Source organism: Ostreococcus lucimarinus, chromosome 15 (genome assembly GCF_000092065.1).
Source record: "Ostreococcus lucimarinus CCE9901 chromosome 15, complete sequence".
NCBI classification, from domain to species: domain Eukaryota; kingdom Viridiplantae; phylum Chlorophyta; class Mamiellophyceae; order Mamiellales; family Bathycoccaceae; genus Ostreococcus; species Ostreococcus sp. 'lucimarinus'.
The window spans coordinates 143143-157544 of record NC_009369.1 but is presented as its reverse complement, the minus strand read 5'-3'; the positions used below and the strand labels follow the sequence as shown (position 1 = coordinate 157544).

The 14402-nt window shown below is 62.2% G+C and overlaps 10 protein-coding genes across 10 annotated transcripts; 7 read left to right on the top strand and 3 right to left on the bottom strand.

The window, feature by feature from the left end:
• Positions 1 to 141: 141 nt before the first annotated feature.
• Positions 142 to 1023, top strand: OSTLU_27774 (predicted protein; the record flags this gene model as incomplete). Its single annotated transcript, XM_001421691.1, has 1 exon — positions 142 to 1023. One exon carries the CDS (start codon positions 142 to 144, stop codon positions 1021 to 1023), a length of 882 nt encoding a protein of 293 aa, XP_001421728.1.
• A 21-nt stretch (positions 1024 to 1044) lies between these two features.
• Positions 1045 to 2016, bottom strand: HDA3502 (predicted protein; the record flags this gene model as incomplete). Its single annotated transcript, XM_001421549.1, has 1 exon — positions 1045 to 2016. The coding sequence occupies one exon, from the start codon at positions 2014 to 2016 to the stop codon at positions 1045 to 1047; it is 972 nt and encodes a 323-aa protein (XP_001421586.1).
• Positions 2017 to 2337: 321 nt separating this feature from the next.
• Positions 2338 to 2601, top strand: OSTLU_27772 (predicted protein; the record flags this gene model as incomplete). Its single annotated transcript, XM_001421690.1, has 1 exon — positions 2338 to 2601. One exon carries the CDS (start codon positions 2338 to 2340, stop codon positions 2599 to 2601), a length of 264 nt encoding a protein of 87 aa, XP_001421727.1.
• A 694-nt stretch (positions 2602 to 3295) lies between these two features.
• OSTLU_27771 (predicted protein) lies at positions 3296 to 4387 on the top strand (the record flags this gene model as incomplete). Its single annotated transcript, XM_001421689.1, has 1 exon — positions 3296 to 4387. One exon carries the CDS (start codon positions 3296 to 3298, stop codon positions 4385 to 4387), a length of 1092 nt encoding a protein of 363 aa, XP_001421726.1.
• A 195-nt stretch (positions 4388 to 4582) lies between these two features.
• OSTLU_40695 (predicted protein) lies at positions 4583 to 6874 on the top strand (the record flags this gene model as incomplete). Its single annotated transcript, XM_001421688.1, has 2 exons — positions 4583 to 5527; positions 5573 to 6874. Coding segments are annotated over 2 exons (2247 nt in total), but the record flags the coding sequence as incomplete, so codon positions are not given.
• Positions 6875 to 7981: 1107 nt separating this feature from the next.
• OSTLU_27769 (predicted protein) lies at positions 7982 to 9549 on the top strand (the record flags this gene model as incomplete). Its single annotated transcript, XM_001421687.1, has 1 exon — positions 7982 to 9549. The coding sequence occupies exon 1, from the start codon at positions 8095 to 8097 to the stop codon at positions 9547 to 9549; it is 1455 nt and encodes a 484-aa protein (XP_001421724.1). The 5' UTR covers positions 7982 to 8094.
• A 154-nt stretch (positions 9550 to 9703) lies between these two features.
• OSTLU_13306 (predicted protein) lies at positions 9704 to 10435 on the bottom strand (the record flags this gene model as incomplete). The annotated part of the gene is made up of 1 exon (XM_001421548.1): positions 9704 to 10435. One exon carries the CDS (start codon positions 10433 to 10435, stop codon positions 9704 to 9706), a length of 732 nt encoding a protein of 243 aa, XP_001421585.1.
• A 446-nt stretch (positions 10436 to 10881) lies between these two features.
• OSTLU_1672 (predicted protein) lies at positions 10882 to 12330 on the top strand (the record flags this gene model as incomplete). The annotated part of the gene is made up of 2 exons (XM_001421686.1): positions 10882 to 11291; positions 11442 to 12330. Coding segments are annotated over 2 exons (1299 nt in total), but the record flags the coding sequence as incomplete, so codon positions are not given.
• Positions 12331 to 12417: 87 nt separating this feature from the next.
• On the bottom strand, positions 12418 to 13161 carry OSTLU_40512 (predicted protein; the record flags this gene model as incomplete). The annotated part of the gene is made up of 1 exon (XM_001421547.1): positions 12418 to 13161. One exon carries the CDS (start codon positions 13159 to 13161, stop codon positions 12418 to 12420), a length of 744 nt encoding a protein of 247 aa, XP_001421584.1.
• A 268-nt stretch (positions 13162 to 13429) lies between these two features.
• On the top strand, positions 13430 to 14293 carry OSTLU_27765 (predicted protein; the record flags this gene model as incomplete). The annotated part of the gene is made up of 1 exon (XM_001421685.1): positions 13430 to 14293. The coding sequence occupies one exon, from the start codon at positions 13430 to 13432 to the stop codon at positions 14291 to 14293; it is 864 nt and encodes a 287-aa protein (XP_001421722.1).
• Positions 14294 to 14402: the final 109 nt, after the last annotated feature.

Below are 14402 nucleotides of genomic sequence, written 5' to 3'. Positions count from 1 at the left end.
GCACCTCCCTACCTACGATTAGTTTAGTTTATCGTCACTGAATCGCCGCGTCGTACGATACGATCGCGCTTGAAAATGTCATCGAGTGGTCGAGCGCGACTATCGGCGGCGCGTCCTCACACATCGACTCGCGAGACACACATGAGTGAAGTTCAGGCGCGTTTGAGAGCCGCGCTCGTGGCAATCGCGGAAGAAAACGTGGACTGGTTGTATAGAAACACAATTGAGGATGCTATCGCCACCTTGGACGACGGTATACGACCGGAAGAGGATGCGCAAGGAACTGTGTCTGGTGCGTGCGCCGCCGTGGGGAGGTTGGACCTTCTCGTAGAGGCGCGCGCGCTCGGGTATCCTTGGAACGCGAAGACGTGCGCGAATGCCGCCCGTTATGGACATTTGGAGTGTTTGAAGTACGCGCACGAGCGCGGGTGTCCTTGGGACGTGTGGACGTGCCGTGATGCCGCCTCGAATGGACAGTTGGAGTGTTTGAAGTACGCGCACAAGCGCGGGTGTCCTTGGGACGAGGAGACGTGCTGGTATGCCGCCAAGAATGGACATTTGGAGTGTTTGAAGTACGCACACGAGCAAGGGTGTCCTTGGAACGTGTGGACGTGCTGGTATGCCGCCAATTATGGACATTTGGAGTGTTTGAAGTACGCGCACGAGCACGGGTGTCCTTGGGACGCGAAGACGTACTTTTGTGCCATGTCAAATGGGAACATGGAAGTCATACTCTTCCTGATTGAGCGAGAGCATCCACACGCGCAGAGTCTACGACTCACCTGGGAAAAAGTAGCGATGCCGATTCTCCCGGACGCCGACGCGGTAATCGGTCTCGAAATCGCACTTTCTCGACATCGGCATCGACACGACGCCGACGGCGGGCACGTCTCCCTTCGCGAAATCTTGCCTTTCTGGCGAGAGCACAGACGACTGTATGACGAAGCGCACAGAGCGGCGCGCGTGGACGCGTTGCTACCGGAGATCGACGAAGAACGGCGACGGGTCACAGATGCCGGATGACTACGATACTATTAATTTAGTTTACAACCCGTGATCGACGAACATTTCGCGCGCCACGCGATGCAAGACTGCGTGACGACTCGCGAGCTCATCTATATCCGGTGAGTACCCACCCCCGACGACCCCCGCGAGGGGAATGCCGGCGCCGAGCACGGTGTCCATCACCATGCGCTCGCGTCGATACAGCCCTTCGACGGTGAGATCGAGATGTCCGAGTGTGTCGTTCGACGTCACGTCCACGCCTGCGTCGTAAATCACCAACTCTGGCCGAAAGTCTTCGAGAGACTCTCGCATCGCCGCCGCGACGACGGCCATGTACGCGTCGTCCGTCATCCCGCGCGGCAGCTCGACGTCTCGCGTGCTCTGTTGCTTTCGCGCCGGAAAATTAGACTTCGCGTGCGCCGAAAACGTAAACACGCCCGGTTCGTTCGCTAAAATCGCCGCCGTCCCATCGCCTTGATGCACGTCTAAATCTATAATCATCACCCTCGACACCGCCCCCGAATCGATCGCCCTCAGCGCCGACACCGCCAAATCGTTGACGATGCAAAACCCGCTCCCCCTATCGCGATGCGCGTGATGCGTCCCTCCCGCCGTGTTCACGCACAATCCCACCTTCATCGCCAAATCCACCGTCAGCATCGTCCCCGAAACCTCCATCAGCGTTCTCTCCACGAGCGCGTCGCTCCACGGCAGTCCGATTTCTCTCTCGCGCTTCGCGTCCAGCGCGCTCGCGCGCACGTCTCTCACGTAATCTTCATCGTGCGCTCGACACAGCTCGTCCACGCTCGGCGCGCGTCCCGGGACGAAGCAATTCGTCTGCCCTCTCGCGATGACGCCCTCTTCGCGCAGGATGTCGTGCACGCGCTGGAAAACAGTCATCGGAAATCTGTGCCCGCGCGGCATGACTGGTTTGCTGTAGCTCGCGTGATGCACCACGGGCACCGCGCCGTTCGCCCCCGGCGCGTGCCGCGTCGCGGAGTGATGAACCATCGACGTCATCGCGCGCGCGAGCGTCGCGCTCGCGCGTCGCAGCCGCCGCGCGACGCGCGTCATCGTGACGTCGCGGTGTCCCGGATAAAGCGTCACTGCGCGACGTTTCGCCGCTTCGACGTCGTCATGTCCGCGCTCCGCGCGCTCGCGCGGCGCGGATGCGAGCGACTTCGCGCGCGCGTCGTCTACCGCGCGTACGCGTGACGAAGCGCGCTCGGGAACGCGCCGCCGAGGACGATTCACGTCGAATACGACGAAGGGAAGCATTTAAATGCATTTCTCGCCGTCGCCGACGCCGTCGAGGACGCGTTCCCGCGATTGATGGTGGACGGCAACGACGCGCGCGTCGTCGGCGACGCGGGACCTCGACCGGGGGCGTTCGAGGTGGTGGTGTGCGACAGCCTGGACGATGGGTCGGGAGAGGCGGATCTCGAGGGGGCGCGCGCGAAGGACGCCGCGTTCAGCGCGCTCTCGCGAGGCCGACCGCCGAGCGCGCTGGAGATCATCGAGGCCCTCGAGCGCGAGCTGAGCGCGGATGATTTAGGGTTGACGGGCGACGCGTCCTCGGGCGCCGGATGCGGGTGACGCGAGCGACGCGAACGACGCGAAGGGCGACTCGCGCGACGGCGCGACGATCGAGCGCGGCGAGGTGACGCTCGCGCGCGTAAAGTTTGTTCGCACGGCTGACGCCGCGAACGCGCGCGCGGGTCGACGACGACCGCGCTCGATCGTCGCGTCTCGCGAAGCGCCCGCGTCGAGTGTTACGATAAATTTGTATGATATCGCCCTTCGTTCCGGTCGACGCGCCGCGGCGTCGGCGTCGAAGTGTCTGTTCGTCTCTCGGCGCGTCAAAATCGCCACTCATCGACGCGCGCGGCGCCGCCGACCGCGACGCGCCGCGCGCGCGCGCGCGCGACCGAATCGCGCGCGCATGACGCTTCCCGGACGACACGCGGCGGAGATACAGAGCCGAACGAAGCGCATCGATGGGTGTCGCGAACACGCCGCGCGCGCGGTCGAGCTGATTCGCGAGACGAACGCCGCCGACGACGACGCCGCGCGTCGACGCGCCGAGGTGCGCGACGCGATCGCGGACGATGATTCGAGACGAACGAGCGCGCGATGGTCGCCGCGAAGGCGCGCGGCGGCGCGTCGGTGACGAGAGGGTCGGTCAACGGCGACGAGACTGACGAGAGAAATCGCGTCGAATCGACGAACGAACGGGCAGACGGAGTTGACTCGAGAGATCGCGCGCCTGCGCGACCTCGTGCGGGAGTTGATGGAATACAGAGAAAACAATGACGTCGACGACGCGGTGACGGCGAAGATCGAGGACGCGATGCGGGAGTGCGCGGCGGATATCGGGTGGTTTGAGAGCGTTTTGGCGGCGGACGCGACGAAGGACGGCGACGGCGACGATGAGGCGGGAGCCGAGGCGAGCGAGGCGGACGTCGAGCGTTTGGAAACGCCGGGGAAAGACGGCGCGATGCGAGCGGCGGTAGATGAAGCGTCGACGTCGGGGACGTCGACGCCTTCGACCCCGGCGGAGGCGCAGGCGAAGAAGCCGAAACGCTCGGAGGACGGCGGCGACGAAGGCGCGGCGGTAAATCGTTTGCAGGCGAAATTCGAGGCGACGTCGCCGAAAAAGTCGTCTGCGTCGACTTCGCGCGCGAAGGTTACGACCGGGATGCATCCGGACGCGTGTATTTTCGATTTACCCGGGAATGGATTGTTGAGCCTGGATGAACTGTCGCGCGGCGGACACGCGTACGGTGAGATTTCGCCCGAGAGCGGCGGTGCCATGGCTCTCGAACACGCCGATATTCCATCGGGCGTGTCGATTCGCGGCGTCGTTATAAATGACCGACATGTCAGCCATCGCTTGCTCGAAATCGCGTGCGCCAAGCTTCCGCGCGAAGGACTCAGCGCGGATGCGAATTGGCGGTTATCGAGCGAGAAGAACGCAAAGAAATCCGCGTCGGCGCCGCAAAAGAGTAAAATCGCGACGCCATCGTCGTATCCGCGATCACCTCGAGACATACCGCCCGGATGCCAGTTGGACAACCCGGCGCTCTTCAAACGTCTCGATAGCGACGCCTTGTTTTTCACGTTCTATTACGGCAGAGACAGACTCAAATTGCTCGCAGCGAACGAGCTCCACGCCTCCTCGTGGCGTTTTCACAAGATTCTCGGCACGTGGTTCGCGAGACTCGACCGTCCGAAAATCATCAACGAAAAAGAAGAGTTCGAAACAGGATCCGTCATCTACTTCGACAACAACATCGTGGTCAATCCGAGCGACAGCAGTTCGAGCGGGTGGTGCCAACGCAGCAAGAGCGACTTCACCTCGCGATACGCCGATTTCCTCTAGCGACGCACGTTCGCACTCACCGTAGCTATATCAATCGAGAAACGCACCGCACCGATCGACCGTTCGAGCCGAATGTCCGTCGCTTTCGATTTCAAACGCCGCGCCCCAGCTGTCGTCCCTTCGCGTTCTCCATCATCACTCCGCCGCGCGGCGCGCGCGGCGTCGTCCGCCGCGCTCGGCCGCATCATGGGCACGATGCACTCGTACACCATCACCGTGCCCGCGGACGGGGTCAAGATCGCGCACAAGCGCGCGTTCACGGTTGACTTTCCGTTCGAAGCGTACGACAATCAGCTCGTTTTCATGGAAAAAGCACTCTTGGCGATGTGTCGCGGCGAACACGCGCTCTTGGAGTCGCCCACGGGCACGGGGAAGACGCTGTGCTTGCTTGCGAGCGCGCTGGCGTTCGTGCGGAGCGAAGGACGGGCAAGGAAGCGGAAATTTAGGGAGGAAGTGAGAGATGGGCGAGGCGGCGCCGGAGACGCCGACGACGTCGCGGGGACGTCGGGACGGGAGTTCGTGGATGACGTGGAAAAAAAGGAGCGCACGCGCGCGCCGGTGATTGTGTACGCGACGAGGACGCACTCGCAGGTGGATCAAGTGGTGCGAGAGTTGAAATTGTTTGATTCGACGACGCGCGCGACGACGCTCGCGAGTCGGCGGCACGCGTGCGCGCGGGACGACGTTCGAGCGTTGAATGGGACGGAACAGAAAAATAGATGCGCTAAATTGGTGCAGCAGCAAAAGTGTGGGGCGAAAGTGACGCTCGATCGGGCGCTGCAGGGGCGGGATGGGCGATTCGATTTATTCAGCGACGGCGTGCAAGACATCGAGGATTTGGTGTCCAAGGCCAAGGCGAGGGGGCCGTGTCCGTTTTATCTCGCCCGCACGAAGTGCGCGGAGGCGGAGATAATTTTTATGCCTTATAATTACCTGCTCGATGAGAGCGTGCGCAAAGGATTGGAAATCGCGTGGGAGAACGCGGTGATTATCGTGGACGAGGCGCACAACCTCGAGTCGAGCGCTTCTGATAGCATGAGTTATTCCCTCACCGCGGCGAAATTGGCGAAAGCCATCAAGGAATCGGAGAGAGCTTACGAGACAAAGTTGACTTTAGAAGACACTAGCGGGGAAGGAATCGTGAGCGAGGCAGATTTGCAACTTTTTAGCAGAGGGATGGACAAGGACGCTGCGGCGTTCAAGGGTGAAGATTTTAAAATGTTAACGGGCGTGTTGGTGCAACTCGAAGGGTTGCTCGATAGTATTTGTCGTGAGGCGGCCAAGGCGCCGAACGCCAAGCACGAAGGAGGTCTCGGCGAGCGTATTGGTGACGGCGCGTTCATCTACGTTATTCTCGCCGAGTTGAACATCACGGCGGATACTTACGAGCACATCACAAAGCTCATTAAGAGCGCTTCGCGGACGGTGCAACTCGGGAGCGATTTCATGGCGCAGCCGACACAAAACGAAACACCGTTAATGGAAATCGGTAATTTCATAGAGAGGATATTCGTGCATCGATATGAGCAGTATTTCGTCACGAGACTTGGGCCGGATATGGAGAAGTTTAAGACAAGCAATCGCGCGCGCGCCGGGCCGACGTTGTCGTACTGGTGCTTCTTTCCAGGTCTTTGCCTCAAGGCACTGATCGATAAAGGCGTTGGAACATTTTTGCTTGCCTCTGGTACGCTCTCCCCCATGGAATCTTTCGCGTCAGAGCTCGCATTGGATTTTCCCGTGCGCTTGGAGAATCCGCACGTGATCAAAAGGAATCAAGTTTGGGGCGGAGTCGTCACGCACGGGCCGAATAACGGCGTGCTGAACAGCTCATTTAGATTTCGCGATACGCGCGAGTATAAGACAGAGATAGGGAGCGTGATTTTAAGTACGGCAAGAATCGTACCCGATGGATTGCTCGTGTTCTTTCCGTCGTACGGCGTCATGCACTCGTGCGTCAATCACTGGAGATCGACTGGGCTTTGGAACCAGCTCGAGACGAACAAAACGTGCTTGGTTGAGCCAAGCAATGCAGATGAATTTCATGCGTGCTACGATAGCTACAACAAGGCGCTTGAAGAGGATTCGAGGCGCGGTGCGGCGTTCTTCGCCGTGTGTAGGGGTAAGCTGAGCGAAGGCATCGATTTCGCAGACAAGGCGTGCCGTGGCGTGATTCTCACTGGTATTCCGTACGCGGGCGCGAAGGATCCACTCGTGATGCACAAGCGAACGTATTTGGATAAGCGAAAAGCGGACAACGGGGGTGCGTACTCTGGGAACGAGTGGTACTCTCAAACCGCGATGCGCGCAGTGAACCAGGCGCTTGGGCGTGTCATTCGCCACAAGGATGACTTCGGCGCCGTTATCCTTGCCGACGAGCGTTTCGCGAACGAAAACGCGCGAAATCAACTTTCACTTTGGCTTCGACCGTCAGTGCAAGTGCACTCGGTGTTTCACAGTGCTGTGCACGGCTTGAAGGAATTCTTCCAAGAGCACGCGAGAGCGGGCGCAAAGGTGAAAGCCGCCGCGCCCGCCAAATTCGTCGATATCGCGCAGGTGAAACCAAAAACCTCGGGCGCTGCTTTCGTGAAAAAGTCACAGAACAAACAAGATTTCACGCAAGCGGGTACGTCGATCACGTCGCTCGTTCGTCAATTCACGAAGGACCAAGGTGGTGGCGAAGACGAAGTGGCTCGCCAAAAGTTTATGCTTGTGTCAAAGCAAAAAGTCCCGCTTCAAACGACGGCAGCAGAAATCTTCCGCGAAAAGCATGGTAAAAAAACGCAAGAGGCGATGAAAAGGTCGACCCTTCTCCTTCAGCTCTCAAAGACGAGTGGGCAGCAGAATGAGAAGGACTCGGCGAGCGCGAGCGATCAAAACGAGGCGCCGCCGAGCGCAGATCGTACCAAGCTTTTTATGCGTCGTGCGCGTCTTGAACTCTCGTGTGATTCCTACGACGAACTCATCGCCGAGCTTGACAAAGTGAAGACCGAGGCGTTCGATATTGGTGACCTCCTTCGCGTCGCCAGTCGCGTGCTCAAGGCGCCGGAGAACCCGAAAGGCTTGTACGCCCTCTTCGGCGAATTCGTCCCTGCGGCGCACAAGCCCATCTACGAAAAGCATCGCCGCGCTCTGATAGAGCGTCAAGAAAAAGTCAAGGCTCAGAAATCCGCCGCTGGCGCCCCTCCCGGCTTGGCTGTCGTCGCTCCTCCTCGCGCGTGCGTCGCCTGCGGCGCCACGTGCGACAAGCCCTTCGAGGCGTCCACCTGCAAGCACATCGCGTGCTACGCCTGTTGGCTTCGTCTCGTCAAGCCAAAAGGTCCTGGCAAGTGTCCTTCGTGTTCATCCGAGGTTTTAAAGCGTCATCTCGTGAAGAAGTTCTTCTGAGCTTTGTTTCGCGTTCGCGCGCGCGCCGCTTCCATAGTGTAGACTTTTAAATAGGACTTTCGGCTCGCGTGACCTAGGCCAATTCGCCGCGAATTCGCCGCCGCAGAGCGCGCCGCGCGCGACGGCGCCGCGTCTTACGCCGCGAGCGCGTCTGCGAACGTCCGATCTCGAGTTTGCGCTCGCACAAGACCGTTCGTGCGCGCGCGTCGACGCGTAAACGCGAGATTCTCGCGTGCGATCGCGCGCATTCGGCAATTTGAAGCGAAATCGCGGCATTGCCGTCGTAGCGCTCGACAGAAGCGCGCTGTCGAGGACGAAGCGCGATGGCGACTCGACAGACATCGTTCAGGGCGCGACCTATCGATATCACGTCGCAGTTGGCCCTGTTGCGCGATCCAGATGCGATTAAGGATGAGCAGGTGGTACAACGCGAGGTGACGCACGCGCACAAGGCGCTGGATAAAGAGAACGAGGAGGTGCTGACGAAGGAAACGACGACTGGGGTGAGTGAAATTCCTATTCCTGAGATTTTGAACGTGTCGTCGTACGAATCGGATTATCCGACGAATTATAAGCAGCCGGATTATTACTTGCGCTCAAAATTGACGTGCGGGCTGCCGCCGACGGAGACGACGAGTTACGTGGAGTATGATTTGGATAACGAGGATGAGGATTGGTTGGAGAATTATAACGATGGCTCCGAAGTGCTGAGCGCGGAGAAATTCGAGGAGATGCTGTGGAAGTTGGAATTGGCGTGCGCCGAGGCGAACGAGAAGATCATGAAGGCGAACACGGCTATGGCCGCGGCGCGCGGGCAAGTGATCAGCTACCAAGAAAAAGTGGACGCGCTGGGTGTCGTGACAAACCTACCCAAAGATAAAGCGTTGGAGTTGCTTCAAGAAATCAGTGGCAAGCAAGCCATTCTCACGGCGGTGTACGAGTACTGGACGGACAGGCGCCAGCGCTTGAAGAAGCCGCTTCTGCGTCGGTTACAACCGCCACCGGCACCGAACGACAGTAACCCGTTCAACGTGTTCCGGCCGCGCGAGAAGATTTCTAGACCGCAGACTCGTCGACGTCGCGAGAACGACGTGACGAGCTACGACAAGCTTCGTCAGCTGCGCAAGTCGCTCGACATTTCCATAGGCGTGCTCGAGCTCGTAGTGAAGCGTGAGAAACGCAAGAGCGAGTTGCTCACCGTCGAGCAGGAGCTGCAAAAACTCCAAATCAAGCTTCGACACGAGCCCAAGGCGTCGCTCGAGGCGATCGAGCAAAAAGTCATGGAGGCGGACAAGAAGCGCTTCAAGACGGAGACGCCGGAGATTCCGCCGAACAAGAACATCGTCCTCGCCGGTGGCGCGGTGGAACTCATCAAGAAACCCGATGGACAATACGTCGTGTTGGGCGACGACATGGGCGATCTCGCCGGACGCAAGCGTCGTCGCGAGCTCGGTCTTGCCGCGCTCGGCGGTTACGCGCCTCGCCCGAGAGTCCAAATTCCCGTGTTGCCGTATCAACCGCCGCCGGAGATTCCAGACATCGAGATGCTGTTCACCAAGTCTCCATCCATGGCCGCGGTGCGAACGTTCTTGCTTCCGCTCGGCGTCAATCTCAAGCAGTGTCGACCCCGTTACGGTCGCAGCGGTCGCATTATCTTCGACAGGAAGGATCCTATCACTCGCGAAGCGTTCAGTGTCGATAGCGACGACGAAATGGACAGCGACGACGACGGAAACAACCCATTCTTGATTCGCTCCGCGTTCGCGGTGGCGCATTGACGCGTGAGGGACGAAAAAAATGAAAAAATAGTTTAGTTTGACGTGTAAATCACCGACGCACCAGTGTAGAAATCAACTTTCGTTTCGTTTCAACGCGCGCTACATTCGAATCAATCAATCGCAGAATCGCAGATTCGCGGATTCATTCATTCACTCATTCGTCGTCGGCGTCGTTCCAAGACGCGAACATCGCCCGTCGCGCGTCGTCCGACATCCCCTTGGCGGTGACTCGACCGTCGTCCTCCCCGTCGTCTCTCTCGCGCTTTCGCCCCGGACTCCGCTCGCCCTCGCGTCGTTCGCGTCGCCCTCCTCCCAAGTACCGTCCGTACAACCGCTTCCGCATGCCTCGTCCGATCGGTTTCAAGTGCATGAAGTTGCAGTACCCCCCCCGCGTGCACGAATTCTCCTCGTACTGCCTGCACGTGCTCTCCCTGAAATCCGTCACCGGCGAAAATTCCGCCGCGATCGGTCGTCCGTCGTAATACCTCCCTCTCAATTTCTCCACCGCTCGACCCGCCGCCTCCTCCTCGACGAACTTCACGTACACGTTCCCCATCATGTGATCCGTGACGTTATCGCACACGTTCACGCCCTCGATCTCTCCGCACTCGTCCAGCTCCTCGAAGACGTCCTCGACGAACGCCTCGAATCCCTCCTGCCCTCGCCCCGCCCGGCTCGCCGCCCCGCTCGTCGCCGCCCGCGGGTCCGCCGCCACCTCGACGTCCGGACGGTACAGATTCGTCAGCAGGATCGTCTGCGACGCCGTGGGCTTGTTGTGCAGCCGCGAGCAGCGATCGCCGTGACGACACGCGCCGATCTTAAAGTAAAACGGACAGTTCACGCGGTCCTTTTCCGTGCCGAAGATGCTCGCCAGGTGCTCCGCCATGGCGCCCGAGACGCGCGACGGGGTCGCGGATCGTCCGGCGGACGCGCGCGCGATGAATCGCGACGCGCGGTGAAGTGCGCGCGCGATCGATGCGCCGCCGCCACTCGATGCGCGGCGACCGGCGACGTCATTCCGCGCCGCGCGTCGTCGCGCGCGCGTCTCTCGTCGCGATGGCGCCGAAAAAGCGCGCGTCGACGTCGGTCGCGTCGACGGCGGCGCGTCGCGGGATTCGAGACGGCGCGATCGCGCTGAACGCGTCGACGAACGACCCGAACGGCGCGCTGGCGCTGCTCGGGACGCTCAGGGATCCGTCGCGGCGGCCGCGCGAGGACGTCGCGGACGCCCTCGTCGCGCTCGAGCGGTTCTTCTGCGAGCGCACGGCGGCGGGCGAGCTCGCCGAGTCGCGGGCGCGGCGAAAACGGGACGAGGGAGGGCGAGAGGAGGGCGGCGACGACGACGCGAGGGACGCGTACTTGGCGTGGTTCGCGAAGCATCGAAGAGTGTTCGTCGAGCGGTGCGTGGGGTGCGTCGTGGACGGCGAGCTGGACGAGCGCGCGCGGTGCCTGGCGCTCGGGGTGATCATGGAGTGCGCGCGGTGCGAGACGCCGGGGAAGTTTTCGAATGAATTGTACGAGGACGCGCTGCGGCGCGCGACGCGGGCGAAATCGTGGAGCGAGGCGCTGCTGGGGACGCTCAAGGCGAGGTATCTGACGCGCGTGGACGTGCGGTATCACACGTACGGCGCGATGCGGAAATTGGCGGAGGAATTGAAGACGTACGCGCCGGGCGAGGGGGAGGCGGCGGCGGTGGACGTGGCGAGGAACGTGTACGACGTGCTCAACGCGACGCCGCGCGCGTTTGACGATTATCGAGGCGACGAAGCGGGAGCCGAGGACGAAGACGGACGCGCGGATTTCGCGGCGATGCTGGCGAAATTGCGCGGCGAGAGCGTCGATGATGAAGGCGAAAAGAAGCGAGGACCGTGGTGCGAGGACGCCGAGGGGAGCGTGATCGATCTCGAGGCGGCGAAAAAGAAGAGAAAGACGTCGGGCGGCGGCAAGCCAAAGTGGACCGAGGGCGCGCGGCATCGACGCGCGTTCAGCGACGCCTGGCTCGCGCTGTTGCGCGCAGATTTTCCCGAGGATATTTACCGAAAAATTTTGATGCGCCTGCACGTGGACGTGATGCCGCACATGGTGAATCCGCAGTTGTTGAGCGATTTTTGCGTCGATTCCATCGACGTCGGCGGCCTCACGGGGATGCTCGCGTTGAACGGGTTGTTCATTCTCATGACGCAACACGGGTTAGAATATCCGACGTTTTACAACCGTTTGTACGAATTGCTCGACGCATCGTGCTTTCACGCCAATCACCGTCGCGGTTTCTTCTCCCTCATGGATGTCTTCTTGAAATCGCCCGCGTTACCGGCGTACTTGGTGGCGAGTTTCATCAAGCGCTTTGCGCGACTGGCGCTGTCGGCGCCGCCGGCGGGCGCGATGGTGTGCGTCGGATTCATTCATAATCTCTTGCGTCGGCACAAGTCGTGCGTGGTGCTCGTGCATCGCGAGCGCGTCGAAGGCGAGGCGGCGAAACTCATCGACGCCGACCCGTTTGACGCCGACGAGCGCGATCCGGCCAAAACGAACGCGTTGAAGAGTTCGCTGTGGGAGGTCGAGACGCTCCGAGCGCACTACTTTCCGCAAATCCCTAAAATGGTAGCCTTGCTCGAGCGCGACCTCACCGACCGCGTGAAAACGAAAGAATTAGAGATGGGCGATTTGTGCGGCGCGAGCTACGGCTCGCTCACGGCGGAGGAGTTGGACGCGCGGGTGAAAAAAGTCCCGCTCGCCAGTCGCGCCGAGCCTTTCACGTCCATCTTTACCACGAGCGAAATGTCGAGATGTTTCGACACCTTCGAGCGCGTGAACGCGTAGCTGACTAGACAATCATAGATGAAGAATACGACAATACTTTTCCTAGCGCTACGCCGCCTTCAAAGGCCCGAGCGCCCTTTCAAACGCCGCGGGATTGAAGACTTCGTACACGACGGTGATGGGCGCGCCGCCGCTCCAAAAAATATAATGCCGCCCCCAAAACGGCCCGCGCTCGCCGAACGCCGCCTCTAAACCCTCGCTCTCGCCGTAATACACCTCTCGAATCTCTCGGTGCAACTCCACGTGCCGCGTTCGCAGATTCGCCCACATCGACGCGTCCTCGTCCGGCAGATACGCCGCGAGCGCGTCCTCGTTCCACCACGACGCCGCGTACACCGCCGGTCGCCCGTCCGCGCCTCGCACCTCTCCCGCGCGCAGGTACACCTCTCGACGCACGATCGGTCCCCGCAGCATCGCCTCCACGTCGCTCGGTCGCGACGGTCGTCCCCGCGCGCGCGTCCCGTCGTCCCGCGCGCTTCGCCGCGTCACCTCCACCTCCGTCCTCTCCGCCCGTCCCAGCACGCTCAGGTGTCGCGTCACGCTCCCATCGCTCAGCAACAGCATTCGCCACGTCGGCGAGAGCGCGCCGAGCGCGTCGTCGCGCGCGCTCGCGCCCGCGAGCGCGTCGACGTCGCGCGTCGAAAAGTGCAATTCGCCCAGCCCGAGTTCCCACGGCTCGTGCGTCGCGCTCGACGCGTTTCGAGCGACGCGGGACGAGCGACGCGCGCGCGACGCGCGCTTCGCGCCGTCGCGCGTCGTCGCGCGCGCGCTCGTCGCGCGAAGCGCGCGCATGTCGCGTCGAGATGTGCCGCGCGCGCGTCGTCGGTCGCACACCTCGGCGCGCGAGCGCGCGCGCGCGACGCCGCGACTCGCGCCGAGCGCGCGCGCGACGCCGCGCGTAACCATCGCGCGTCCCGCGTCGCCGCGCGTCGCGCGCGTCGCGCGCGCGCGCGCGCGAACGACGCGCGAACGCGATTCGTTTCGAAATCAGTCACACGACGACGCTTTCGCGTCGCGACGACGCGCGCGCGGCGCGTCTCGACGTCCGCGCGCGTCGACGATGTTCGCGCGCGTCGCGCCGGCGCCGATCGAGGTGCGCTGGCGACGCGAGGACGAGCTCGGGTCGGCGCTCGCGCTCGCGCGCGCGTGCGGCGGCGACGCCTCGCGCGGCGTCGCCGTGCGCTCGAGCGACGACTTCGCGACGGCTCGCGCGCTGTGGAAGGTGTACGACGTGGTGTCGGCGATTGATCCGCGGCGCGAGGTGTACCCGGTGTTCGAGGGACGCGGCGGCGGCGACGACGTCGGGACGCGGGGCGACGCGCGCGAGGACGAAGAGGAAGACGAAGAGACGCGAGACGACGACGCGGACGCGGAGGTCGAGCGCGCGGTGCGCGCGCGCGTCGCGTCCTGGAGCGCGCCGAACGCGACGACGCGCGATGACGGGAGCGATGGGACGATGGATAAGGTGAGCGTGGGCGGGACGTTCGATCGTTTGCACGCCGGGCACCGACTGTTGCTCGCGTCGGCGTCTCGCGCCGTCGCCGGCGGCGGCGTTTTGTACGTCGGCGTTACGTCCGCGGAATTGCTCGCGAATAAGGCGTACGGCGCGCTCGTGGAGTCGTACGCGGATCGCACGGCGAACGCGCGCGCGTTCTTGGCGCTGTGCGATCCGGAATCTTCGATCGAGGTTCGAGTGGGTCCGCTCGACGCGTCGCCGCCGCTCGCGGCGACGGTTCGCGACATGTCCGGCCTCGTCGTCAGCCGCGAGACCGTGGCCGGGGCGGAGGCGCTGAACGACATGCGTTCGAGCGGTGGTCTCGCGCCGCTGCGCGTCGTCGTCGTCGATCTCGTGCGCGGCGGCGAGGGCGAGGAGCTCAAGTTGAGCTCGACGCGTCTTCGCGAGCGGGACGCCGCCGAGGGCTGACGCGCTCGACGCTCGACCTTCAGTTCGCGCCGCGTCGCCGCGCGCGCGCCGGGACGCCGGCCGCGCGCGCGCGCGATGTCGACGCGCCCCGCGACCGCGCGCGCGGTGT